This window comes from Myxine glutinosa, chromosome 6 (assembly GCF_964187855.1).
Source record: "Myxine glutinosa chromosome 6, kmMyxGlut1.1, whole genome shotgun sequence".
Lineage (NCBI taxonomy): Eukaryota > Metazoa > Chordata > Myxini > Myxiniformes > Myxinidae > Myxine > Myxine glutinosa.
Genome location: NC_136266.1, coordinates 17,362,201 through 17,389,700, shown reverse-complemented (window position 1 = coordinate 17,389,700; position 27,500 = coordinate 17,362,201). Strand labels below are relative to the sequence as shown.

General features: G+C 41.8%; 2 protein-coding genes across 2 annotated transcripts in view; one reads left to right on the top strand and one right to left on the bottom strand.

The window, feature by feature from the left end:
- The first annotated feature begins 844 nt into the window (after nucleotides 1–844).
- Nucleotides 845–12,934, top strand: LOC137429620 (vimentin). Its single transcript, XM_068119690.2, has 9 exons — nucleotides 845–1,637; nucleotides 3,163–3,223; nucleotides 3,682–3,777; nucleotides 3,901–4,068; nucleotides 4,257–4,382; nucleotides 7,639–7,859; nucleotides 8,067–8,122; nucleotides 10,758–10,843; nucleotides 12,663–12,934. Exons 1-9 carry the CDS (start codon nucleotides 1,117–1,119, stop codon nucleotides 12,693–12,695), a joined length of 1,368 nt encoding a protein of 455 aa, XP_067975791.1. The 5' UTR covers nucleotides 845–1,116; the 3' UTR covers nucleotides 12,696–12,934.
- A 1,328-nt stretch (nucleotides 12,935–14,262) lies between these two features.
- The window catches only part of LOC137429622 (extended synaptotagmin-2), a 127,859-nt gene continuing 114,621 nt past the window's right edge, over nucleotides 14,263–27,500 (bottom strand). Inside the window, exons 18-22 of the mRNA XM_068119692.2 lie at nucleotides 22,380–22,475; nucleotides 21,001–21,123; nucleotides 16,821–16,920; nucleotides 15,122–15,171; nucleotides 14,263–14,789 (exon numbers count right to left, since the gene is read on the bottom strand). Coding sequence (XP_067975793.2) covers nucleotides 14,747–14,789; nucleotides 15,122–15,171; nucleotides 16,821–16,920; nucleotides 21,001–21,123; nucleotides 22,380–22,475 — 412 coding nt within the window. The 3' untranslated portion in view covers nucleotides 14,263–14,746. The remainder of the gene's footprint in view (nucleotides 14,790–15,121; nucleotides 15,172–16,820; nucleotides 16,921–21,000; nucleotides 21,124–22,379; nucleotides 22,476–27,500) is intronic.

Here is a 27,500-nt window from a genome sequence, read left to right as displayed (position 1 = left end):
CAGACGAAATGAGGACGAGAACAGGGCGTCAGCCGTGTCTAATGAATGTCCTCGCCCTGTTCGTGCCACTTGTGAGATAACTGTTCACATTGGGGAGGGACCTAAGTGTCCCCATTTGCCACGTGTAACTGGAGTGTCCCCGTGACACACCTTGATGTACTTTTCGTTCTTCTCCCGACTCCTCCAGTTCACGTTAACAAGGTGATTTGTCACAAACTCATTTTTCAAATCATCATCGGGTTTTTTTCTTCAAATGAATCCTTAAGTGAACAATGGTCCATGGTCGCTCTACCTGGATACAATCCATCATCAGACGACATGCGTAGCGGACAAATACCTAACGGACAAGATCAGGGACATACTTTGTTCAGCCAAAGCTTAATTAAGGATTTTAAATGAACAATGTCCAAGTTGTATTATTAAGGTAGCCCATAGTTCGGACACGTGATGTCTGTGTTGTCCGAGGCGCAAGAAAATGTGAATATAAATAAATAAATAAATACCGGTGTGTGTTGTATTATACATTATAGTTTCAAAGTGGAGTTATTATAATTTATAAATAACAGGTACGAAATACAATACAAGATGCTAATAGAACTTTATTGACTTATAGTTATAATGGTCATTATGGTTCCACAAAGGGACATGTATATATGGGTGTTAACGATGTTATTGTACGAGTTAATGTTGATCTATGTTTACACAAAATCAGGTATATACACCTGTTGGTGTCGCCATGTGAAGCCACATGGCTCCGAACACAGGTAGAACAGATACAAATCGCTGATACCACGTGTGTTTGTCCATGAATTTATACATAATTCCTGTAAACTTCGTCCTTGGTGCAGATAGAAGACTTTGGTGCTCTGGGTGTGGCAGGTGGAAGAAAGAGGAGGGGAGGGGTCGGGTGGGTGTGTTAAAGACCGCGGGATCTGCTGAAAGGGCACGAAGGGGGGAGGGAGTTGGGACCGTATATGAGAGAATCGCGAGTGGGCGGGGCTAAAAGGGGGCGGGGCTACCCCTCGTATATAAATAAACGGTGGTGGACCCTGAGCTTTCATCAACGTCATCCTCCTCGTTGACCCGCTCGGTCCAGCTCAGACTCGCAAGTACACCATGGCTTTCTCATCGTCAGGCCGCACGTCCTCGTACAGACAACATTTCGGGAACCGTTCGATGGACCAAAAACGCACCTACGTGCCGAGCACCCGCGCGACATCGGTGCGTTCGGTGCGTTCGAGCATGCTGGGCAGCTCCATGCCCGTGATGAGCCGCGCTCAGCGCTCCCTCAGGTCGTCGTCCTTCCCGGTCCAGTCGGCCGGCGTCAATTTCCTGATGTCCGCGGACATGAACGACGATTTCCGCAAGACGCGCACCAACGAGAAGGTCGAGCTGCAGCACCTGAACGACCGCTTCGCCACGTACATCGACAAGGTTCGATTCCTGGAGCAGCAGAACAAGATGCTGAGCGCCGAACTCGGGCAGATCAAGGGCAAAGAGCCGAACAGGGCGACCGCGATCTACGAGGATGAGCTGCGGGAGCTCCGGCGTCAGATCGACAAATTGACCAACGAGAAGGCTCGGGGTGACGTGGACAGGGAGAACCTGCAGGACGAAATCCGCCGTCTTTGTGAAAAGTGAGCTTTTTAAACCTGCTTGATATACCTGCCTTTGCCAGTAATACCTGCCTTTACCAGTAATACCTGCCTTTACCAGTTATACCTGCCTTTACCAGTAATACCTGCCTTTACCAGTAATACCTGCCTTTACCAGTAATACCTGCCTTTACCAGTAATACCTGCCTTTACCAGTAATACCTGCCTTTACCAGTAATACCTGCCTTTACCAGTAATACCTGCCTTGACCAGTAATACCTGCCTTGACCAGTAATACCTGCCTTTACCAGTAATACCTTCCTTTACCAGTAATACCTGCCTTTACCAGTGATACCTGCCTTTACCAGTAATACCTGGCTTTACCAGTAGTACTGTACCTGGCTTTACCAGTAATACTGTACCTGGCTTTACCAGTAATACTGTACCTGCCTTTACCAGTAATACCTGCCTTTACCAGTAATACCTGACTTTACCAGTAATACCTGCCTTTACCAGTAATACCTGCCTTTACCAGTAATACCTGCCTTTACCAGTAATACCTGCCTTTACCAGTAATACCTTCCTTTACCAGTAATACCTGCCTTTACCAGTAATACCTGCCTTTACCAGTAATACCTTCCTTTACCAGTAATACCTGCCTTTACCAGTGACACCTGCCTTTACCAGTAATACTGTACCCTCCTTTACCAGTAATACCCTCCTTTACCAGTAATACCTTCCTTTACCAGTAATACCTTCCTTTACCAGTAATAACTTCCTTTACCAGTAATAACTTCCTTTACCAGTAATAACTTCCTTTACCAGTAATATCTGCATACGTAAATAATAAACAGATCATTTACTTTTCCACAAATGATGAGAACAAAGTTAAGATTTTGGAGTTTTATCCACCATTTATTGACCCCTTTGTTTGCCACGTTGCTCCCATTCCTCTGCTCCCTAACCCCCCCCCCCCCCACTCTCCCCACCATTTATTGACCCCTTTGTTTGCCACGTTGCTCCCATTCCTGTGCTCCCAAACCCCCCCACTCTCTCCCCACCATTTATTGACCCCTTTGTTTGCCACGTTGCTCCCATTCCTCTGCTCCCCAACCCCCCCACTCTCCCCACCATTTGTCTGCCTTTCTTTCCTCCGACTCTTAAAAAAAGCAAACTCCCAGCTGCCTCCGAATCTTTAACCAGCCCTCCATGCCTCTTTATTCTTCCTTTTCCCCCTCCCACCTCCCCCAGTTCCACAATCTTCACTCGCATCTCCCACCCACCCGTTTTCCCCTCGTTTTTGCCTGTTCATTTGAATTTGTGTAACATCTTGTTTCCAAACAACTATTTTCATGGTGAACGCTTCAGATGTCAAATGATAACGGTTTTTCGAAGTTAGAGAAGCCATGGTGTGGTAACATTTGTGTCGGGGCTAGACTGATATCTCATCTACATGTGCTCCACCCACACATTGGGCTGGAAATGCTACTTTTTAATGGAACCACACTTTGCGGTGTGGGGGACGCACACCAAACTCACCAAAATGTGATTGTGCCTCCATCTACAGGCTGCAGGAGACGATTGAAGAGAAAAACCAAGCTGAGCATGACCTTATGCAATTCCGCCAAGTGAGTTTCCTTCTTATTGTGCAGGGTGTTTGATCAGGATCTTGGGAGGTTACACTTCCCACTGGGGCTGGGGGAGAGGGGGGGGGGGGGGGGGCTAGAGCCACGCACACATGCCTCTGAGCCGTCTAGCCTGGGTTTGAATGTTGGCCCAGCTACAAACTGTCGTCCTGGTGTCTCGCGGGCAGGGCGAGACATCAATGTGTGTGCCGTCCCTCGAAAGAACGTTAAACTTGGCGTCCCGTCTTCCAGTATTCGTTGGTGGATGCTAAATAACCTTTGGTGTCCTTTGTGAGGAGTAGGCGAGCTGGTACCCTGAACAAATTCCAAATTCCTACCCTACCGACAGAGGGCGTTGTATCCGTAAAGCCACGCCCTCGGCCAATGGTGTTATTTGCAGCATTGTGCTGCCCACGAAAGAACAGGAAACTTCCCACTGATCGCATGCTGTGCACCTGCAGGATGTCGATGACGCTACACTGGCACGTGTCGGGCTGGAGCGTCAGATCGAGTCCTTGCAAGAGGAGATCGCCTTCCTCAAGAAGCTGCATGATGAAGTGAGCTTAAAAATAAATGGTGTATATATACATATATATATACATATACATACGAACAAAGGGAACTCTCCACCGTTCATGTCCAGATGGTGTTGAGTTTTCTTTGTGTCACGCTATGTGCAGGAGTTGCAGGAGGTGGAGGTTCAGGTGCAGGTACAGGAGCATACATTGAGCACCGAGCCCGATGGTGATCGTCCTGACCTGACTGCTGCCCTGCGGGAGGTGCGAGCCGAGTACGAGTCTATGGCCGCTAAGAATGTCACCGATGTCGAGGAATGGTACAAGTCCAAGGTGAAATCATGTTGGATGATGGTTTCTGGTTGAGCAGTGTGAAGTCTATATAATGGGAAGGAATAAATGGTTCCAATATAATTATATAAATGTGATCAAAACGTTTACTTTTTGAATATGAACCAATAGGGCTGATTACCGCTTGTGCACCGATTGTACATTATTGATGAACCTTCGTCCTCTTGCAGTTTACAGATCTGAGCGAAGCGTCCGCCCGTAATAACGAGGCCCTGCGACAGGCCAAGATGGAGGCCAAGGATTACCGGCGGCAGTTGCAGCAGCTGCAATGTGAGATCGACTCGATGAAGGGCCTGGTGAGCAAGCTGGCGCTATTATAAACGGGACAGGAGGACTCCATTGAACCATTTAACAACGTGGCTTTGTGCCCATTTGCAAACTGGAAATAGTATAGGTGCAGCCGGCGCTTCCTCAATCTCGCTGTGTCTCCAGTATTCATGACATATAAGATCGAGTTTATTTATTTATAAACTTGCCATTGCACTACACAAGGGCCTGTTCAGAGTCGATCCAGCATCATGACAATGCGGTCTGTTCTTGCCCATTTGTAGAACACCATGATAAACAACTGTCCCTACAGAGACTTTGCTCAGGAATTCCCCTGAAGTTGCATTTTGACTTCAAGGTTGTGCAGTGAAAAATTGGACGATTATGATGATGTGTTATTTGCTTCGTCCAAAAGTGATAGTCAGGGCCCTTAGGGATATTTTGGTTCAAACTCTTCCAAAAGCATCAAATTTGGCGCAGATGTTGCCCATGCCATACTCTTTCGATTTTTGACGGGCGCCAAGGGCGGTATGATCCGGGGACCATACCGGTCCATCACGCCATGTCACCTGACCAATGACGTCATAATTAGGACATGCATCCAATCACATGGCGTACTATGAGTGGTCAAAGTTCAAAATGAATCGATCGAAAAATGAAGGCAGGGATCCATTTTTACGGTTTTCATAAAATCCAATATGGCCGCCAGGTCACATGACCTATGACGTCATATTTATGACATGTATACAATCATGTATACATGAACCCGGATCATGATCGCACAAAAATTAAACAAGGATATGGCATACAGTTCATAAAACATCAAAATCCGTACCTTTGTAATTAGACTGATGAACTGCATATGCCTGAAAATTAGGAAATAGACATGTAAATATTTCCTCCAATTGTCAAAAATAAGGTCAGAGTTCGATTACCCAACCCAGAAACAGAAAATGGTGAAACTCGCGTAAATCTTGACAAAAAACTCAAAAACCGACATGTTTGACTCAAAAATGACCTTTAAGATGACCTTGAGGATTGACCTTGACCTCGAATCATCAAAATAACATCATAATTGGATTCCTCGACCTTGAAAACCCCTGAAAAGTGGTATCATACATGATTCCAACCCTTTTGGTTATTTAACTGATTTTCCTCTAATCCGGGTGGCGGCCATTTAGTATTTCGCCAATATGGGGACCCCGGGGGGGGGGGGGGGCGCCCGTCTTGGCGCCCGTCAAAAATCGAAAGAGTATGGCATGGGCAACATCTGGGCCAAATTTGGTGCTTTTGGAAGAATTTGAACCAAACGGCCCCAAAATATCCCTAAGGGCCCTGACTATGAGGGGCTTTTAATATCCCACCCCTCTCGGTGGCCTACTCCATTATAGCGAGCACCTGTGTGAAACAGGTCACCTGGACATTTACCTTGCAAGGCTCAAAATTCTGGCTCTCAGTTGGTTTCATGTGCCACCCATGACATGACATGTTACCCTTGTATGTAGCTGTTGTTGCATGTACTGTTGAATAACGTACTATGGGCCATTTAATTTGAAAGTTAAATCATGCTTGGCTGCAAAAGTTGTTTTGGGGCTCGTCAAATGCTTGGTCGCAAAAAAATCAGGTACGCAGGAAGGAAGGGATTCGTCTTTAGAAAAGGTAGGGAAGAGGGTGTAGAAGAGTTAATATGGAGGACAGAAAATGTACCCAACGAGGTAGGGAAGAGGTAGGATATCAGTTATGGATGGATTCAGATGAAACTTGGGGGGCAGGTTGGGTGTGGGAAAAGGATGAATTGATTTGATTTTAGTGAAGATGCGGAGCCGGTACTATAATTTAAAAAGTGATTTTTCACCATTGTGAGATCGGGCCAAAAACGATATATAGCACAATATCTCAAAGTTATGGACAAATAATGACAAAAGTTGGTGGACGAGCTGGTTAGGCGATAAGAACAAGCGTTACGCCTAGGTCCCCCGTCGGGGAAGTGATGTGAGTTGACAAAGTGGAAGACGCAGAAAACATGCTATGACATGATATTTCGCTGACAAGGTTCAGACATACATGGCGGCGGCCATCTTGGATTTTGACGTGGCGACCAAATTTTCAATAGGTTTCTTCCTTACGCCTAGATACACCCACACACCAGATTAGAAGTTGGTACTTCGTTTATTTTTCAAGATATTTCGTTCACAAGGTTCAGACATATATATGGTGGTGGCCATCTTGGATTTTGACGTGGCGACCAAATTTTCAATAGCCTTCTTCCTTGTGCCTAGATACACCCACACACCAGATTAGAAGTTGGTACTTCGCTTATTTTTCAAGATATTCCGCTCACAATGTTCAGACATACATGGCATCAGACATACATGGCGGCGGTCATCTTGGATTTTGACGTGGGTTGCACCCACACACCAAATTCGAATGCGGTCCTTCGCTTACGCACGCACGGACGGACGGACGGACACATGGACGGAGGGGAAAACCATAGTCCCTCTTTCGCTCCGCGGTGCGACGGGGGACAATAAGCCGATTCGATTTTGGTTCTGGTCCGAATCCAGATCCTGCCTTTCAGTGTAAACTGTTCAGTCTGTCGGAGGCAATGCTCGACCGAGGCCATTCTATTCTTACCAAATGTTTCAGGTCAAATTACTTTGCGTAAATGCACTCAGCACTTAATTGATTTCGCATGCTGATAGATGACCTGTCTCATTCATCAGCTTGATTGTGCATGTCCAAATCTGCTGACATATTGTATGAGGACATGCATTTACCGACAAAAGATATTCTTGGGACTATTTATTATCATGCAAGTGTGACGGAATTTTGACTCCCAATACCACCTGCACCATTCCTCAGCGTCTATGATCCTTCTATTCTCTAATCTTCCAAATTTTGTTCGCTTTTCTCCCCTCTCAATGATGCCCTTTTTTTCTAAATAAATAAATAAATAAATATTTTTTAAAGAAAGAAATAAATAAATGTAAATAAATAAATAGATAAATATTTTTTAAATAAAGAAATAAATAATTTTAAATATATAAATAGATAAATATTTTTTAAATAAATAAATAAATAATTTTAAATAGATAAATATTTTTTAAATAAATAAATAAATCATTTTAAATAAATAAATAGCCCCTTGGTGGTAGTTGAAATAACACGTTTGCACAGTTTGCTCCATCGCTGCTGTTCCAACCTCCTCTGCCCACCCTCTCCTCGGTTTCCATCTCAACCCCACGACCACCAATGCTCGATTTAAATACACTGTTTCCTCCTCAGAATGAGTCGATGGAACGTCAAATGCGTGACATGGAAGATCGGTTTACCCGTGAGGCCGACGAGTACCAAGACACCATTGTGCTGCGCGAGGACGACATCCGCCGACTGAAGGACGACATGGCACAGCATTTGCAGGAATACCAGGACCTGCTCAATGTGAAAATGGCACTGGACATCGAGATTGCCACATACCGCAAACTGCTGGAGGGCGAGGAGACCCGGTAGGTCTCGGTGTGGTGAACACAGCCGACAGAGCGGTGTCGCATTCCATGTACCGGTTTGATGTATAACATGACTTTTGGACCATTATATATTTAAAGTTAGGGGCCAATGCCTTTAACTTGGCCCCTGCTCTAATTTAATAACTTAAATCTGATACTTCTCACATAGCTGCACATACTGAGTGAGATTTTATTTTCTTTCTGCAGGATTGCTCTGCCCCGTGAGCACTTCTCCACCTCTACCTCCTCCATGAAATTCCGTGGTAAGGATGGGATTTCCCCATCATTTAAACTCGTACAGAGAGCTTGCTGCGTGTTTGTAGCCTTCATCCTCCACCACCCCAACCAAACCAACAATTTGTACAAAAAAAACAACAAAACTGCTCATCTATTTTTCCTGCAGTTATAATTATTAATAAAGGGAATAACATGCATCTTATTATAATAGAGCAAACGTATATGGTTATGTCGCTATGTATGTTTATATGCGACGGAAACGTCTTCTTCTTCTTCAACTAAAATTACCACCCTCTTATTTAACCCTCTTAATTGCGATAAGACTGCTGAGACCCCTCAGACATTTGACGACCCTTTAATTCCCCCAAGACCCTAAATATCCTGAAGACCCCAAAGACCCAAAACACCCCAAAGACCCAAAATACCCTTCAAGGCCCTGAGGCTCAAAAATACCCTGAATACCCAAAAGACCCAAAAGACCCCGAAGACCCAAAACACCCCGAAGACCCAAAACACCCCGCAGACCCAAAACACCCCGAAGACCCAAAACACCCCGAAGACCCAAAACGCCCCGAAGACCCAAAATGCCCCGAAGACCCAAAACGCCCCACAGACCCAAAACACCCCAAAGACACAAAACACCCAGAACACCGAAAACACCCTGAACCCAAAACACCCCGAAGACCCTTAAAGACCAAGAAGACCCAAAAGACCCTTCAGACCAAAAAGCCTCTGAAGACACCAAAGACCTAAAAGACCCTGAAGACCCAAAACACCTCAAAGACACAAAATACCCTTAAAAGCCCAGAGGATCCAAAAGACCCTGAAGACCCAAATGGCCCTGAAGACTCAAAACACTATGAAGACCCAAAATGGTCAAAGATGCCTACCCCTTTGAAACGACAAGTGGTGAGGCACGCGGAGTGTGCCAAGTCACGCTGGTATACACAATAATTCAAAAAAAAAAAAAAAAAAAGTTTTATGCAAAGTACTACTCGAGAAATCTTATGACAGACGATGTTTCATCCATGACAGAGCCTTCATTAGGACTTTATTAATCTCTGAATATTATTAATACGTAATAATATTGTCATTATGGGGAAACCAAGCTTGTCATTTATCAATCTTTAATTCACATTGATCAGAATCTTCGAAAACTTGTGATCATAACACTCAAAGTAAAGCCTACATGAGCAGCTCATATGAATGTAGTAACTAATCCATCACATTTACCCACCGGCAGAGTTTGGAGGGTGGGGTGGCAGGGGGGAAATGCCCCCACCTTAATTTTTTTCAGTAGTTTACAATTAAGATAAAACGTCCCGTATTTAATTGTGACAATAATGAACGTAAACTGTATTTGTGATTTCACGTACACTAACAAACTAATTTTGGAAGTCAGACCTAGTTACCCAATTATTAATAATAAGCCCCCCCCCCCCCCAAATGGAGAAGTCAAACTATGCCTATGCATTTACCAATCTAATTTATCACTCATTGTCGGGTGTTTCTTGCCTCATCAACATCAGGTGTTCCTCTCTACACATCCATGAAGCAAAAAGCCCATTTTTAATACTGCAGAACACAGATCTATCAAGATTAATTGTTAGCTTAAAACAAAATGGTGACCATTTCAGTAGATCACCAGAAAATTGTTTCTGCATGAATAAGGAAGAACATCGAGTGAAATACCTTGCATCAGTTGATTTTTCAAGGTGTGATGTATGAAGCACAATCAATAAGTACAGAGAAACCATCTGTAATTTGCAAACCCAGGATTGGAAGATCCAAAAAATATCTGTCGAACAACGATGAGCAATACTTGAAGATAATCTCCTTCAGAAATAGAAGGAAGACGGGTGTTTCATTGACCTAAGATTCAGGTATCGTTCATCGATAAACAAGATGAAGGTCACACGGAACAATAGTCAAAGGTGCTTTGGACAGACGAGCCAAAGCTTCAGTTCATTGGATCTAATTGAAGACAAAAAGGTGAAACTTAGAAAGAGTTTAATTGAAGCCAACAATCAAGCATGGAGGAGGAGGTTCAATTCAGGCTTGGGGGTTCATTTCCTCATGTGGTGTTGGAAGATCGATGGAATATTGATTGCAGCAAAGTACAATTAATCTACCATTGTATCCCGAGTAGTACAAGACTTATTGATCCAAACCATCTACTAACAAGACAATGATCCAAAACACCCAGCTGTAACAATTCAAACTTATTTGCAATATGAAGAAGAATCTGGAGTCCTTCAATGCATGGAATGGCCCCTCGAATCCAAATATCAATATCATTGAAGCTGTGTGGGACGATTTGTTCAAAGCAAATTAAGGCCAAAAATAATCCGAGCAACTTAGATAATCTTTGGAAGGTTTTGGACGAACCATGGAAGGAATTCCACGGGTTTATAAAATAATTGTTTTAAAGTGTCCGGAGAAGAATTTCAATGGTTTTGGAGAACAATGGTGGATATACTCACTATTAGTTGATAAAGGTATATTGTGTGTACATTTGTTTATTTGAAGAAGATATCCTTTCATAAAGGTAGATTTACAGTTTTAGTTTCCTTATGCAAAATGTTTAAGACTTTTGCGCAGCTGTGAATATATGAAATTAAATATATTAGTTAAAAAAAAAACAACCTTCTCGTGTTGCAGACGTAAACCCAGCTATTGAGCAGCTCTCGGACAGCTTCACGAGGAAGACATTGCTGGTAAAGACCATCGAGACCAACGATGGAGAGGTGAGTGGCCATGTGACTGGAAAGCATTTTCACCCATCACACCCCATAGGTTACCAAAGTCTACCCTTTGACCTTTGAGCAATTGGTGGAGCATTTATGGAATGAAGTGCATCATGACGCTACAACATGTCTGCGTTTCATTATGGAAATTAAAGATATCCCTCTCTGTGATACGATTGGACTGAATTCTTAAAAGGACGAAGGCACATTAACTCGAATCATTGGAATCTTTTTCATCTTGTGGGTTCCCAATTGTAAAGACATTACATATTTGCCAAAGATATTTCAAGGTCAATCAGCAAATCTGTAGGTTCCTGTGTTTTTTTAAATATTAAAATGAGGTTGATCACTCAACTTGTAATTGTAGTAATAGTCTGTAGAAAAACTGTATTAAGTTATAATTATCCTACAATAATGTTTTGACTCTTTACATTGGCCTCTAGATTTGCTGATCACTCTTGCTATATTTAAATAAAAATATCTTTCAGAGTTGGTGTTGAGTATGTGTACACACATACACACATGAATACTTTGAGACCTGGGAGGGTTCCGTTTGACCTTCTTTAGCAGGGACCCACAGAAATGTAAAATGGTCTTCAAACAAAATGTAAAATGGTCAACGGGACTTAGGTCCTCAACCCTCTCTCCTCCCCTCCCATCCCCAAGTCCTCAAAATCCCTTCTTCACCCCAATCCCTCAAACCCTCTCTGTCCCCCCCCCCCACACCCTCTTTTTCAATTCAACTCCCCACCCCTGCCCCCAAAGTCCACAAGCCCCCTCCCAATCCCAAAGCCTCAACCCCTCTTTCCCAACATTGTCCTTCCTCTGACCCTCCCCCACTCCAAGTATGTCCTCCACTCCCCCTTTCTTCTTCAAGGCCTCACCCACCCCTCTTAACCCCAGCTCCACAACTCCCCATTTATATTCATGTGCTCACACCCATCCCCCTACTATCCCCTCGTCCAACCCCAACTCCACATAATAGTCACTAATTGTTAAGACTGTGAAGGTTTCCCAGTGAAGTAAATCGACAAAAAGGTAATTATATGGTGGACAGAATTGACTGAATAGTTTATTGTAGTATATATATTTTAAACTTCTGGTAAGTGTGTGAACCAGCAAATCTGAGCCTATACACTGCCCATGTACCCAACAAAAATGCACACAACTCAAAATTGCATAAATATGAATCATTTTTAACCTCCGCATGCACTGTCTGGACCAAAGACCTCTTAAATGAGGTCTCATTCAGCATTGTATGTGGTATGGTTATGAGGTTTATCCCACTCAGATACAATCATTCAACTTGCATTTATAATATATAGGTATATATATATATATATATAACCAGGAATACTCCACCATTGTCGCATAACTCCAATCAAATTAGACTGGGATTTTTAAGGTGGTGAAACCTGTGGTGGTTGTAAGGTCTCTGCCATTTCCCTCAATTTACTATTCATTAACTGGGTTGTTTGGCTCAATGAGAACCTTTCCATGTAATTCAAGGACAACAGGTTAAAATCCTAACCCTACAAGGAAGGCAATGGAAAACTCTCAAATGTATTTTCCTCCAATATGTATGGCTGCACCTGTCTTGTTGAGGGTATGTGATTATGCTCGGGTGTGGATTGAACTTTCATTCAATAGCTGTTGCGACTCGAAGGAATCCTGTTAAACATAACAATTCCCTTCATATTTAGATTTTGTGACCAAAGTGGACCAACCATAACATGAGAAACAGGAAATTGTGATGTTTTGTTCTTTAAAGATTGAGGTTTGAGGATTTTTTTTCTTCTTCTTCCTCCTCCTTTACCAGGTGATTCATGAATCAACCGAGGAGCATATCTGAAGCGAAGGGGTCTTACCCGTAGAAATGCATTGCCACCTGCAATGTGAGAAGTGTGCCTTAGGCCTTCGTAGGCTCGGGAGCTCCACTTTGGCAAAGTGGCATTTCCTTTTAGCAAATTAGGGACGCCTTCATTCTGTCACAACGCAACTGTCTTTCTTTACACTTTCTGGCAAAGATGAAACGAAACTTGTGCTGCTTTTTACAGATCTTTCTTACAAATAAAATACTATTGCAATAAATGCTCGTTTTGTGTTCTCAAAAACAAACGTTTTCAGGGCTCAAGTCACGAACCCACTAACTGTGAACAAAGCTGTAGCTGGCAATGCAGTGAATCACATGGTTTATCGGCTGCACCATGGAAGCACACACAGCAAGTGCAGTTTAACCACCAAGAACACTCCTTGTAGAGACAATGGCAATGGAACACAAGGGAAGGAGGAAAACTGTTATGTACACACACTGGATGGAAAGGATTTTCAGACAACTCCCCCCCCCCCCCCCATAGGATAAGCTGTGAAACAGAGCATAAACGCCCCTGACAATGACCAGGAAGAGGCTTGGAAAATAACATTTTAACATTCACACAAAGCCATGGATCACTTAAATTAAATATTTTGTTTGGACAACATATATTTAATGGTTGTCTCTCATGTGAAGATTTATTTTCAACTCGCAGGCTTATCCGGCATTGCCTGGTGCTGTTCTAATCCTGCGGCAAATTGAAGAAATCAAATTTTGACTTTTTCCCCTTTTTTTATGGATGCGTAAAGCACCTCTAAACCCACTAAGGAATGGGGCTCAGATACGATAAAGATTCTTTTTAAATCCAAATAATTTTATTAATTTTTTTGCCTGAAAGATTCCCTTGCACTCACTGATGAACCTCTGAAAGTTTGACAAAGATCAGTTTGGCCATCTGAGAAAAATAGCAACACACGGACAAACATCTTATAATATAGATTCAAACATCACCAAGAAAAGAAACCATTGTGTCAATATTCGTCACATCATAAATACCTTGGAATGTTGTTTATTTAACCTCAAAAAGCATTTGTACCTTTGGTTATTTTTAATTTCAGGAGGTAAGTCAATTAAACCATGATTTTCTACACCATGCAACCCTTCAGTGCTTATTATATTCATTCGATCTACCATGAGCTAAGATTTTTCGATAAAAAGACCAAATCTATATTCTATAAAAAGCACAAATACTTTAGTGAACTCGAGCAAAGCAAAACACCAAGTTGAAACTTCCATGAGCTCACTATCAGCATGCTCTACATAGTCAGCACCACAATAAGGCTTCCAAATGTGTGTATGTGTATGTGTATGTATATATATATATATATATATATATATATATATACATATATATATATACATACATATATATATATACATACATAGTCTTACATTTCAAAACAACTGCATTCTTCGTGATAAAGAAACCATCCAAAACCTGGTATTTTCACAACAATTGCTACAACCGAATCACATGTCGTTCATACAGCCAACCATGGACTCTCTTCGACACAAGATTAATGTTATATCTTTGGTACAGCTGGTTCACAAAGCAAATAATTGAAGCATTTATTGAAAACAAAAGCCTGAGAAAATATTTCATACGGTATGAGCCCCACTTTAAAGTTTTTTTTAGACAGGTTACGGCAAACACATTTTGACCAATTATACATGACTGCTCCATCCTGTCGGTCATATCTTAAGTTTCAGAGATAATGGACTTGTCCTGGAGCTGTCTAGACAGGGTTCAATTCTCGATCCACCTTTTGTAGGCAGGGAGTTCGCATCAACCTAGAGTAGTCCCTCTGCCTGAAGGGTTGTTAAGCTGGAGACCAATCGAGCATTAGATGGTGGATGTTATAGATCCCACACTGTCTTTCTTGAAGAGTAGTCGAGCTATCGCAGGAACCCCAAACAAATTCCAAATTCCCGCTGAAACCCGCTCCAGTCGAACGTAGGACCAGACGAGTCATTGACACGTACATATTTTATAAACAATAAAGTACATATTCCTGCTGCTGGGTTTCCATTCAATAGTCTTTCGCACCTTGTCCGTTCATCGTCAGATCATACCTGTCGGATGTGCAAACACACACTCGGGTTAGTCACAATTGAATAAAATGCATAACCGTTTGGGACGCAAAGAAGTGTTTGGAGCAATGTACCAGGGCCATCTAGTGGAAGAATTTAACATCCTCATCCTGGAGATTTAAACTATATAAAGCAAAATCAAATGGCAAATTACCTACTTTCAAAGTACACCAAGATAGACCTTTGCACCAGCAGTCCTAAAATTATATTTACCATTGTATTTCAACAGAATCATATTGAAATAGTGCTTGTGCTTTGTCAACATCATCCTGAACCCTGTCAGGAACATTGCACATGCGGACAGAATCACTCACCAGCATGTCGTACCTCGGTTCAGGTCAAGCATCTTAAGTTCAATCAGAACCTGCCAAAGGACAAACAGTTTTTATGTATTCCTGTAATACATCTGCCTGTTCACCATCATTCTATTTTCAGCAAGTTAAGCATCCTTAGATAATTATAATAGTCTATATTCTATAATATAAAGGGTGTTGACCTATTAAGCTGAAACCAAAGAGGGTCCCCAGCCTCAGAAAGGCCCCGGTTAGCACAGGACTGGGATTCTAGCTGAGAAATCATGGAGAGAAGGCCAGGGGAGGGTACAATGAGCTCAGTGTAGGGCATTGGTGAGGAAGTTAATGAGAGCAACAAAATACCAAGCAGCATGTCAGCCAATGGAGTTTGAAGGTTGATGTGGTATTAATAAAACATTTGAGAAGAGCTGCACTTGTTGGCTGGAAGCGTATGCCAGCACAGGTGATTATTCCCACGCTTAAATAAAACAAACGGGGGATATTGAAACTGGATCCGTCCATCCGTCCATCCGTCTGTCTATAACGCTATCTCCTCCTAAACCCTAAGTGGTTGTGCAGAAATCCACTAAACCTGGTAGTTCTGATCACCAAATGGCAAGAAGGTGCAAGAGCAGCAACATTTTTGGCTCCGCCCAATGGGGTGGGGTCAAAACGTCAAATCTGGAAAAATGTAATTACGGGCACATTTTAAAACCTTTTTTAAAATGAAACTTTATGCAATCAACATTGAGGGAAGCATGAAATATGCAATTTTTTGGGAGATTTGACCACTTTATGTGGGAAGCGTGGGGACTTGTGATGGTGCGCTATCGACTTAGCACAAGTATTGAATAAATTTTGGGGAGAACAAGAGGAAAAGGTTATTTAAATCTTCGAACGTCTCCCACCTACTTTGCGGACTAACTGAGCCTTGAAAACAGAGGAAAGGACTCGCTCGTATAGTTCCGCAATGGCACAGAGTTAAATGGAGAAATAAAACAGTCACAAACATCAATTTGGGCCTGAGGCATAAATATCTCGGATCTGGGACCATCTTATGAAAGAATGGCCGAGTTGTTTACCAAGAAGGCAAATTGAATAGCCGCACGATCGGGTTTCAGAGGCATAACAGATAAAAAATTCCCAGTAAAATAATAAATCCGCTCGTAATGATCGCCGACACCACTGAGTGGAGATTCAGATATTCAAGGCATTCTTCAATTGTAAAGTTGTGGAGGGCACTTATACATTTAGCCCCACACCTTGGTGATCATATGGAGGTTCATCTCATAAATAATGTTCTACAATTGGTAATTTATTACCGACTGTCTTGGCTCATGATGCTGAGATCAAAGGTCCAAATCCGATCAACTAAAAATGTCATTGCATGAAATTTTGTATCAAAGCGGTGTCCAATTTTTCCTTGTCCCACACGTGATACATGCATAACATGTGTGTGTTTAACAAGAGAAAACTTTAGATAAGGGAGGAAAAAAACCTTTGGGATTTTGTATTATAATCATCAAAGATATGGGATTGTCCATATTACTGGAAGATTGGTCTGGTACTTCTTGAGGGGAAAAAAGATTAGATGATGACTAGGGATAATAATAAATAAACAACACCAAGCTTCACATCAATAACAAAAAACAATAATCCAACATTGCAGCAAAATGCCAAATATGAAAGGAAAGAAAAGGGATTCCCAGAGGATGTGCACCTTTCCCAGCAGCTTCCTGGACAGGAATCCTCCAGAGGCCTTCACAGCCACATCTATGGTGCAGGCCTGGGCCTCCTCGAGCGACATGCTAAATTCCAGTCTACAAAAGCCACATCATGGAGTCTGTTAGTTCCAAATCGAGATACCTTTTGATCATGTTGGATAGGAATCATTTGCTGCTGTTCTGTGTCATTAATTTAGCGCTCGGATGAATCATAAGCATTTAAAGAGGTAGTGGAAGAGTCATCACAATAAGGCATGACCAGCACAATGAATCTTAGAGACGAGATGTCAAATGTGTTGGCATGCAACAACAAGCAAAAACAAAGTAGCGTACTGTGTAACAATTGAATGCAAACAATGTACGAAGTTCAGCTTTGAGGAAGCCGTGTGTCGGAGTCTGATTACAGGTGCGCAGGTGGCATGGCCAAACATACCCACTTTGATTAGAATGTGCTGGACTCATTCCCATCTGGCATCTCAAACAATACTTGGTTTGTGTGGAGAAATAACATGCATGCCAGGGGGCTATGAAGGGTCAAAACATTAAAAAGTAAAGAAAAGGTCGTTTGGCCTAACACAATTGATGCCATGTAAGGGGATTTTACTTTAGGAACAGCAAGCATTCCCCTCCATTACAACCATCAAAGCAACCTCCCCCACCTCCAAAGAAAGCTCAACAAAATAAAAAAATTGGGAAATAAAAAGAGCAATAAAGGCCAACGCAGGAAATCACAATTTTTTATTTTATTAAATAAGACCATTTTGGTGTCGTACATTGATCTAAGACTCACACTGGAGCTTGCACATACATCATCTATTTATTCTATATCTATATATATATATTTTAATTTATTATATTATTATTATTATATACCATATAGAACACAAAGTCGGTTTGTGTGTTTGTACAGATGTCTGTCCCTCATAAGGGTAGGTTTTAAAGGTCAATGTTTTAACACTAATATGTGTTCACTACAGTCTATTTTGAGGATAAAACAACTCCAAAAACATTTTCCATGAAAGGATAATTATGTCTCTTCTACTGGAATTGTAGACGGTGGCTTGAAAACCGAGCATCAAGGGCGGTGTACAGAAGCGTTTTTTAAAAATAACAATAAATACAAGGTGCAGGGAGGTGACATTTGCTGCACGTGATGTGCATCATGCACAGAGTAAAATGAGTGTTCATTTACATCCGTATGAAATCTAATAAATAAAGAAGATAGAAGCACACCTGACACTAGGCCGAGGCTTCAGACCTTGACACGGTCACGAGGCTGCATCATCGAAAATACTGTTCCAACCCGTCATTTTTACAACCTGGCTTTTTACTCGTATATATAAGGAGATGGACAGCCGACGTTTATCACGGGTAATCTCAGCCGTTGCCACGAGTAGGGAGTTATCCTTGAAAAGATGACGTAGTTCATGGTTCGGACCATGTTTTTATCAACTTGAATGAAAAAAAACTCACCCTAAATCGTTTTTTATGACCTTTTTCATGTGGCATTCACATCACATCCCAAGATGCAATGGGGTAATCGAAACTGTCTATTAATTACGTACTACTGAAATGTACCTTTTAGACATTTACACATTTTCAACCTTTGGACCAGTTTTAGACCTTTCAGACCCCTTCAGCCCCTCGTAACGTCCATGGGGGGGGGGGGGGGGTGACAGGGGGGTGAAGCCTCGATGGACCCATGTGAGTATGTCTATTAATTATGTATTTTTTTCAACATTACTTGGATCATGCCTACATCTATTAATTCCGTTACATACTATTGGAATGTAACTTTCAGACCTTTAGACACCACAGACACTTAAGACATCTTACACACACCCGTTACACCTCTTAGATTGTTTAGAGTCCATTTCTACCCTTTACACACCTTAGGCCGTTTAAAGACTCCTTAGACTCTGTAGACCTTTACACCCCTTAAACCCCATTCATACCCATAATACCCTTTATACCATTTAAAGATCCTTAAGACTCCTTATACCTCTTCATACCCATTTAAGACTCTTAGAACCTTACACCATTTAGATCCCTTAGGCCCTTAGATAGCTTAAATACCCCTTAGACCCTTTACACCCCCTAGACCCTTTAATCCCCCTTCATACCCATTTAGACGTTTACACCACTTAGACACCTTAGACCATTTAAACCCCATATACCTTTACACCTTTTGGACATTTTAAACCCATTTAGATCATTTAGAGACCTATAAACATTCTTTTTCAGACCTATGCATCTATTTAAGACCCATTAGACAATTTAAGACCCTTTGGACACATTTGGCCCAATTTGCTATTTTGCACTTCGACCACTTTAGACCTTTTAAGACTTCTTAGACTTTAGACACATTTAGGGTAAAACCCTTTAAGATCATTAAGACATTTTAGACCCTTTTAGACCCCAATTGAAAGAAATCCCCCCCAAAAATAGTCTGATGACCTTTTTGGTGCACCATTTGCATCGCATCACAAGTTGCAATGACAAATCAAAACTGATGTTGGAAAGTGAAACTGAAACTACTGATCCATGGATCGAAGGGTCAATGAATGAGAAACCAGAATGAAATGCTGTGAGAAACAATGATGATGATGGTGTGAGTTGTCGCTTTCGAGGAATCTCTTAATTATTTTTTTTCATGAACCTCTTTCGACGATGTATCTTTATGTGAGAAATACCGAATGGAAATTGCAGTAAGCAAAGCTATGGGGAGTATAGAGAGAGGGGGGCGATTGGGGCTGAAGAAGTGACGTGGTGAGGGATAGGTGCTTGCAGGTAGTCGGTGGGCATGGAAAGAAGTTTGGTGATCTTCGGCCAAGCGGTAGGCCTAAAACATACTCACATTGCTAATGGGGATGGACATTTTAGCTCATAAAATGTAAATTTTAAAGCATCCATTAACAATATACACATCACAGCTCATGGGGTATTCAATGATATTATCCAATTTGATAAAAATCAAACTATGCAGGCCATTTTACCTCAGAGACTACTGCCGCACTCATTCGACCATTTTAACATGTGACTAGCTTCTAGATTTTTAGAGCAGAAGCTTCAAACTCTCAGTTTAATACCGCCTAGGGATGTTTAAACCGTGTGCCAAGTTTCATGGCAATCGGTTCTGGAGAAGATGATTGTATTATGTTTGTGACAAAATCCAAGATGGCCACCAATACAGGACAAAATTGAAAAAGGGGATGTGCTCCATTGTTGCTAACTAAACCTGTGCATACTGACATAGACAGCTGTAACGGATTTTTCAAATGCTCTTCCACAAAAATCGGACGAACTAGAATAATAACAAGGTGAAAAAGACATAAAATGTCATGGTCCCCGTGATTTTAGTAATTTTCCGGAGTTAAACTGCGGAGTACGGAGTTAAAGGCTGCTCGTCAGCTATCTTTGGTCGGATTACAAAACAAAATCTTCTGCATATGTATAATCTCATGTACTGTGCTTGTGCCAAGTTTGAACAAAAATCGGTCCGTGCATGTCCTATAAATGGTTGGGGACACATTTAAGTAACAAAATGGCCGCCAATCGGCCATTTTGGATCTGATCTCGAAAATAAATGATGTGCATATGTAAGGCATCATTCATTATCTGTATACCACGATTGAACATGATCGGTAAATGCATGTCCGAGAAATGGTTGAGGACGTGTTCGACGTCGGGTTTTTTAAAAACTAAAATGGCCGCCAGTCGGCCCTCTTTGATCGCATCGCAAAACAAAATAGTGTGCATATGCATTGAATCATTCGTTGTCTTTTTGCAAAATATGAACATAATCGGTCTATGCATGTCCGAGATATGGTCGTGGACGCACAGATGCACCGAGATATGGTCATGGATGAGACACAATCCAAAAGCCCCCATTTTGTATCAAGTCCAACGGGGGCTAATTATCCTAACAAAAACAATAGGCTTCCCACCTGTCGGCTTGGAAGCTTAATAATAATGATAATAATAATAGAGACTTATAGGGGATTATCAAAATTTTAAAAAAGGAGTTATGTCAGATGAAATGAATAACATCATAAAAATATGATGTGGGGGGGGGGGGGGGGGGGCTGAAACAGAACATAGATTTGAGGTGCAACCTCTGCCTCATAATGACAACCACACATGTTCAGGTGTGCGCAGCAAGGCGTGCTTACTTACGTCTCATCAAATGTTGGGTTTGGAACTTTCTTCACAACTTTTGTTTTCCTCCTCCTCTTGTGGGGCAAGGCGTAGAGCCGTACGTAAGTGTTTGGATGTTCTGACATGCGTGCAATTAATTGCCTGTGGTGTGAAACGAGCGCAAAATCACAACATGTGAATACACCTGGAATCACGTGGACTTCAGGTCATATGAACTGCACACATTATGCTTCATGCCATCAGGGTTTACACCCGTTTAACTGTAGTAGTAATTGTTGGCTTAAATGCTGAGGAATTGCGCAATTTTGGGAATTGTAGACTTGATCCATGCTCAGGTTTTATCACATAACCCATTTGTGCCCGGTGTCCTACCTACGTATAGTACACCTGGATAAAATGGTCCCTTAGTAATTCTCATTACAGAAAACCGATGGCTAATGTGTCTGATCAGAGAGGAGACGTCCAAGTTTCATTTTCCAAGAAGAGAAGTTTCCTACACTGTATATATTTTGGAATGATGATGCAATGCTACTGTTGCAAGACTACTGGGCACAAAAGGGTTGATCGGGGAGGAAAATATGGGAGCGCTTCCAGTTTGACCTGGACTATATTTTCCAAAAAAGGCAAAGCAATATGGAAAGGAGAGTCATATAATTTGAGGGAAGTTGTGTTTATTTATGGTATTGCTGACCAATTCCCATGATCACGTGCTTCCTGCTTTCACACGAGTAAAGATGGCAGAGTGTGAGAAAAAATAGTGAGGAATAACGAATAGTTATTACACTTTTGGTCAACAAAACATCAACACACTGGAAATTTACCGACAATTTGCTGCGCGGTATGGTGATGATTGCCCTCAAAAGACACAGTTTTGGATGTTTGATTCAGTCAATGGACGTGAAAGTGTGCAGAATTAACAACATGTTACAAGACCAGCCACTTCGATCGATAATGCTGACACATGAAGCAGCGAGGAGAGAATCTCATTTGAACTCACCGAACACAATCCATTCATCATAAATGAACATTGGCGTCAAATCCCATTGCAAGAAGTTAAAGTTATAAGCAAAAATCCAGGTCAAATTAGAACCGCCCTCATAGTAAAGAAGGGTAGGCCACTGAGTGCCAGTGACATGCCAAAATTTCTGCTTGGAGTAAGCTGCAAAAAGCTAGCATCATCAAGCAACATGACGTGGGGTTACAGGAATGTGGATATGGCACAGGCATGATGGGCCAAATGGCCTCCTGCAATTAATTTTTCCCTGCAGCGAGAAACGATGAGAAAGGTGGAAGTTGTAATGTTGTGAAAGAGGAGTCGAGGATTCAGGGAAATAGCAGATGTGATTTGAAGAGGATTTGTGCGGATGGAAGGGATGCGAGGGGCAAGGTTTTCGTACCTGCAGGCGTGAATCACCAGCACTAGGCTCTTGCGCTGGGCACTATGTCTCACTGTGATCTCAATTTGACCCAGGGAGACATTGGGAAACTCCAACCTGGTGGTAAAAAAAAACAACATAAATTGACCAAAAATCTCACTGCCCTTGGAATACTTGCATTTAAACACCCACCAAAGACCACTTCATGATGTACATCCCTGATACACACGGCTCAGCTGCCCCCTGTCTGTTACCCAAAAGAACTGCATGAGAGTTCAGACATTGCACAAGTGTTATCAATGAAACATTTCCGGTGAAATAGGAAAAGTTTACATCGGATCATGAGGAAAGGTGAGGAGTTGGTTGAAGAAGTTAAATAATTTGAGACATGGCAATACATGTATAACTAGAATGGCACTCAGTAAAGAGCATGCCTCCGCATGGTTGGCCACATCACTCAATGGTGAAGAATCACTAAAAAAATTAAATAATTCTCATATCCGAATCCATATTCAGATCTTCACCAAAATCGAAACGATTATGCCTTTTCACGCACACACAACCTCTCAACCAAGTTTCGTTCAAATACATCCACAACTTTTTGAGATATCCTGCTATGTATCGTTTTTGGCCCAGTCTCCCAATGGTGAAAAATCACTAAGAAATTCTACGACACGGATCCGAATCCGAATCTTCACCAAAATCTAATCATTTCGTCCTTGTCACATGCGCTACATCTTTGCCAAATTTCGTCCGAATCCGTCCACAACTTTTTGAGATATTTTGTTCACAAACAAACAAACAAACAAACAAACAGACAGATGAAAAATCGGTCAGAGACCGAGGACTTGCCGGAATGTACTTTTTTATTGGCCATTTAGAACAAATATGGCGGCCGAACTACGTGATACATGACGTCATCATTAACATATTTTATTCCCCATGGAGAGTTCTTTACAATGAGCCATCTCAATTTTTTCCATTCTGCACTTTTGGAGATATAGTGGTGCAAAGTTTTCCCGTTTTTCCAAGATGGCGGCCGAACCACGTGACCAATGGCATCATCATTAACATATTTTATTCCCCATGGAGAGTTCTTTACAATGAGCCATGTCTCAATTTTTTCCATTCTGCACTTTTGGAGATATAGTGGTGCAAAGTTTTTCGGTTTTTCCAAGATGGCGACCGAACCACGTGACTGATGACGTCATCATCAACATATTTTATTCCCCATGGAGAGTTCTTTACAATGAGCCATGTCTCAATTTTTTCTATTCAGCACTTTCGGAGATATAGAGGTGCAAAGCTTTTCGGTTTTTCCAAGATGGCGGCCGAACCACGTCACCGATGACGTCATCAATTGGGCACAGTCTATTCCAGGGCAAGGCCAATATGTGTGCAAAGTTTGGCGATTCTAGTGCAACGGTGTAGACGCAGTGCTGCAAACAGACAGACAGACAAACAGACAAACAGACAGACAAACAAACGAACAGATCAACATACTTGCCGGAATCTTTTCCGGCAAGTAACAAATGAAAAATCGATCAGAGACCGAGGACTTACCGGAATGTACTTTTTCAATCGGCCATTTTGGATCAAAATGGCGGGAAATCTATACATGTCTGTACGCTAAGCAATGGAAGGTGACTGAGTAAGTGTATGCATATCTCTTGTCCTTTCAGAGTTATAGTGGTTTGAAATATATTTTAAATGAAAACGCGACCCCCTGATTTCACGTTTTGGGTGACCTTGACAATAAGGATAACAAGAACAAGCGTTACGCCTAGGTCCCCCGTCCGTGAAGTGATGTGAGTTCACAAAGTGGAAGACGCAAGGCGGCCATCTTGGATTTTGACGTGGCGACCCAATTTTCAATAGCGTTCTCCCTTATGCGTCGATACACCCACACACCAGATTCTAAGTTAGTAGTTCGTTTATTACTCCCGCCAGGGAGTAATGCATTCGATCGTGTCCGTCCGTGTGTGTGTGCGTGTGTGTGTTTGTGAACAAGATATCTGGAAAAGTTCTGAACGGATTTGGATGAAAGTTGGTGGGATGATTGCCCTTGGGATAAGGAAGAATTCATTTGGTGAAGTGAAACCCATTGAGTTTTTGGTGAAGCTCAGGATATTATTCTGGATCCAGGAAATTTTTTGGGGAATTTTTTGGGGAATTTTTCGGGATTTTTTTGGGGAATTTTTTGGGGAATTTTTTTTTTTTCCTTTAAAAAAACATTTTCTCTGCAATAATTGGAGCGATTGAGAGCAAATTTTCACCATAGGAGGGACTCGGTCTCTAGAATATTTTTATGGTAATTATGACGTCACAGTTCACGTGGTTCGACCGCCATATTGTTTTGAGTGAAAAACACTAAAATCCAATTTTCTCCAAAACGCCTGAACAGATTGAGGCCAAACTTTGCAGGCAGAATCGCATACCCATGACGAACAAAAAGTCAGCGAGCATGACGTCATGCATCACATGGTTTCAGAGTTATGACGTTTTTAAGCACAAACATTTAAAACCTAGGTCCTCCCTCATTTGTGATCCAATCGAGGGGAAACTTCACAGATCTGTTCAGCATATCAGTCTACTAAAATGTCCTTTTGGAATTTGCGATAGGTCACGTGGTTTGGCAGACATCATTAATTAAACGCAAATAATAAAAACATTTATATCTCTTGAACCACTTCATTGATCGCCGTGAAACTTCATACTGTAATAGAAGTCATGAAGAGTAACAAGTGTGCAAAATTTGAAGATCATTGGATGTATGGTCTGGAAGCGAGAAGTTGTTATTGCGTGAAGAAGAAGTCTTTGACTGTAGATTAATTAATTTATCACTTGTACAGACTTGCAGGCATCGTTTCACACAATCTCCCGGATTAATTTGAACCTCAAATAAAATTATAATTCCAGATTTGTCAATGGCTGAGGTATATTAACAAAAGAATAAAACAGATTTGGCAAAATTCCAACTTTTAAAAAAAAGATCGTATATTCACCCAGGGTTGTGAGCGGCTGAAGAAGAAGAAACCTCGCATGGGCTTCCCAGACCAAATAACTAATTCTGGTTCTGGCTCTGCAATTTTCAGGTTTATTACTCCCGCAAGGGAGTAATGCATTCGATCGTGTCCATCCGTGTGTGTGTGTGTGTGTGTGTTCCTATGTTCATGTGTTCGTGTGTTCATGTGTTTGTGAACAAGATATCTGGAAAAGTTCTGAACGGATTTGGATGAAAGTTGGTGGGATGATTGCCCTTGGGATAAGGAAGAATTGATTCGTTTTTGGTGAAGCTCAGGATATTATTCCAGATCCAGCAATTTTTTGGGGAATTTTTTTTGGAAAGATATTTTCTGTTTTACTGCATTAAAGCTTTTATTCTTATTCTTAAATGATGTTTTTCTCCTCCAATTCCGAGATATATCAAAATAAATTCTCTGACAGTTAGGGCCTACTTTCTTTTTCATGTATTGTTTTGGGGAGAGGGGATGTTAAACAAAACGTATTATTCCAACTAAACCCACGGCGGGAGTATGCGCTCTACTGAGTGGCATTCTAGTTTTTCAAGATATTACGCTCACAAGGTTCAGACATATATATGGTGGCGGCCATCTTGGATTTTGACGTGGCGACCCAATTTTCAATAGCGTTCTTCCTTATGCCTAGATACACCCACACACCAGATTAGAAGTTGGTACTTCGCTTATTTTTCCAAGATATTCCGCTCACAAGGTTCAGACATACATGGCGGTGGCCATCTTGGATTTTGACGTGGGTTGCACCCACACACCAAATTAGAATTCGGTCCTTTGCTTATGCACGCATGTACACACGTACGTACGCACGCACGCACGGACGGATGCACGGACGGATGCACACACTGACGGAGGGGAAAACCGTAGTCCCCCTTTCGCTCCGCGGTGCGACGGGGGACAAAAAGAGCAATCAGAGATTGCAAACCCTCACCAGGATGTATTTTCAGTTGTTTTTTTAAGGCTTTTGTGTTAAAACAAATATGGCGACCAAACCACGTGACCAATGACGTAATCATTATTTGTTTTCTAAACTAATTTATTCCTAGATTATGCTCAAGAAATTTCATCTTGATCGGATAAAGTTTTGTACTTGTCGAATTATGACGTCATAATGGAGGCACCTATGACATCATCATTACCATATTTTATTCCCCATGGAGAGTTCTTTACAATGAGCCATGTCTCAATTTTTTCTATTCAGCACTTTCGGGGATATGGAGGTGCAAAGTTTTTCCAAGATGGCGGCCGAACCACGTGACCGATGACGTCATCATTATTTTTTTCCTCCACCAGTTTATGCCGACATGGCGCTCAAAAAATTGCATCTTGATTGGATGAAGTTTTGTACTTGTCAAATTATGACGTCATAATGGAGGCCTTGGGCCGAGAGAGTTAAAAATTGGGCACAGTCTATTCCAGGGCAAGACAAATATATGTGTAAAGTATGGCGATGCTATGTGCAACGGTGTAGACGTAGTACAGCGCACAAACAGACAGACAGACAAACAGACAGATGAAAAATCAGTCAGAGACCGAGGACTTGCCGGAATGTGCTTTTTTTTAAATCGGCCATTTTGGATCAAGTTTTTCGGTTTTTCCAAGATGGCGGCCAAACCACGTGACCGATGATGTCATCATTATTTTTTTTCTCCACCAGTTTATGCCGACATGGCGCTCAAGAAATTGCATCTTGATTGGATGAAAGTTTTGTACTTATCGAATTATCGAATTATGATGTCATAATGGAGGCCTTGGGCCTCGAGAGTTAAAAATTGGGCAAAGTCTATTCCAGGGCAAGGCAAATATGAGTGTAAAGTATGGCGATGCTATGTGCAACGATGGAGACGTAGTACTGCGCACAAACAAACAGACAGACAGACAGACAGAGACAGCCAAACCAACCAACCAACATACTTGCCGGAATTTTTTCAGGAAAGTAACAAACAGACAAACAGACTGGGGTGAAAACATAACCTCCATCCACCTTTGGTGGCAAAGTTAAATAGAAAGCATCTGAAAATGCAAAGCCCATCCGTGTCCGTTTGTATTCAGATGTCCTTTTCTTCCATATGCTCAAAATAACGAAAATAGTTTTTAAAAATTA

Excerpts from the sequence above, each read along its gene's own strand:
- LOC137429620 (XM_068119690.2), top strand. The coding sequence starts at position 1,117 with ATGGCTTTCTCATCGTCAGGCCGCACGTCCTCGTACAGACAACATTTC. Across the intron at positions 4,383-7,638 it reads TCGACTCGATGAAGGGCCTG|AATGAGTCGATGGAACGTCA; the intron begins GTGAGCAAGCTG and ends TTTCCTCCTCAG. Across the intron at positions 10,844-12,662 it reads TCGAGACCAACGATGGAGAG|GTGATTCATGAATCAACCGA; the intron begins GTGAGTGGCCAT and ends CTCCTTTACCAG.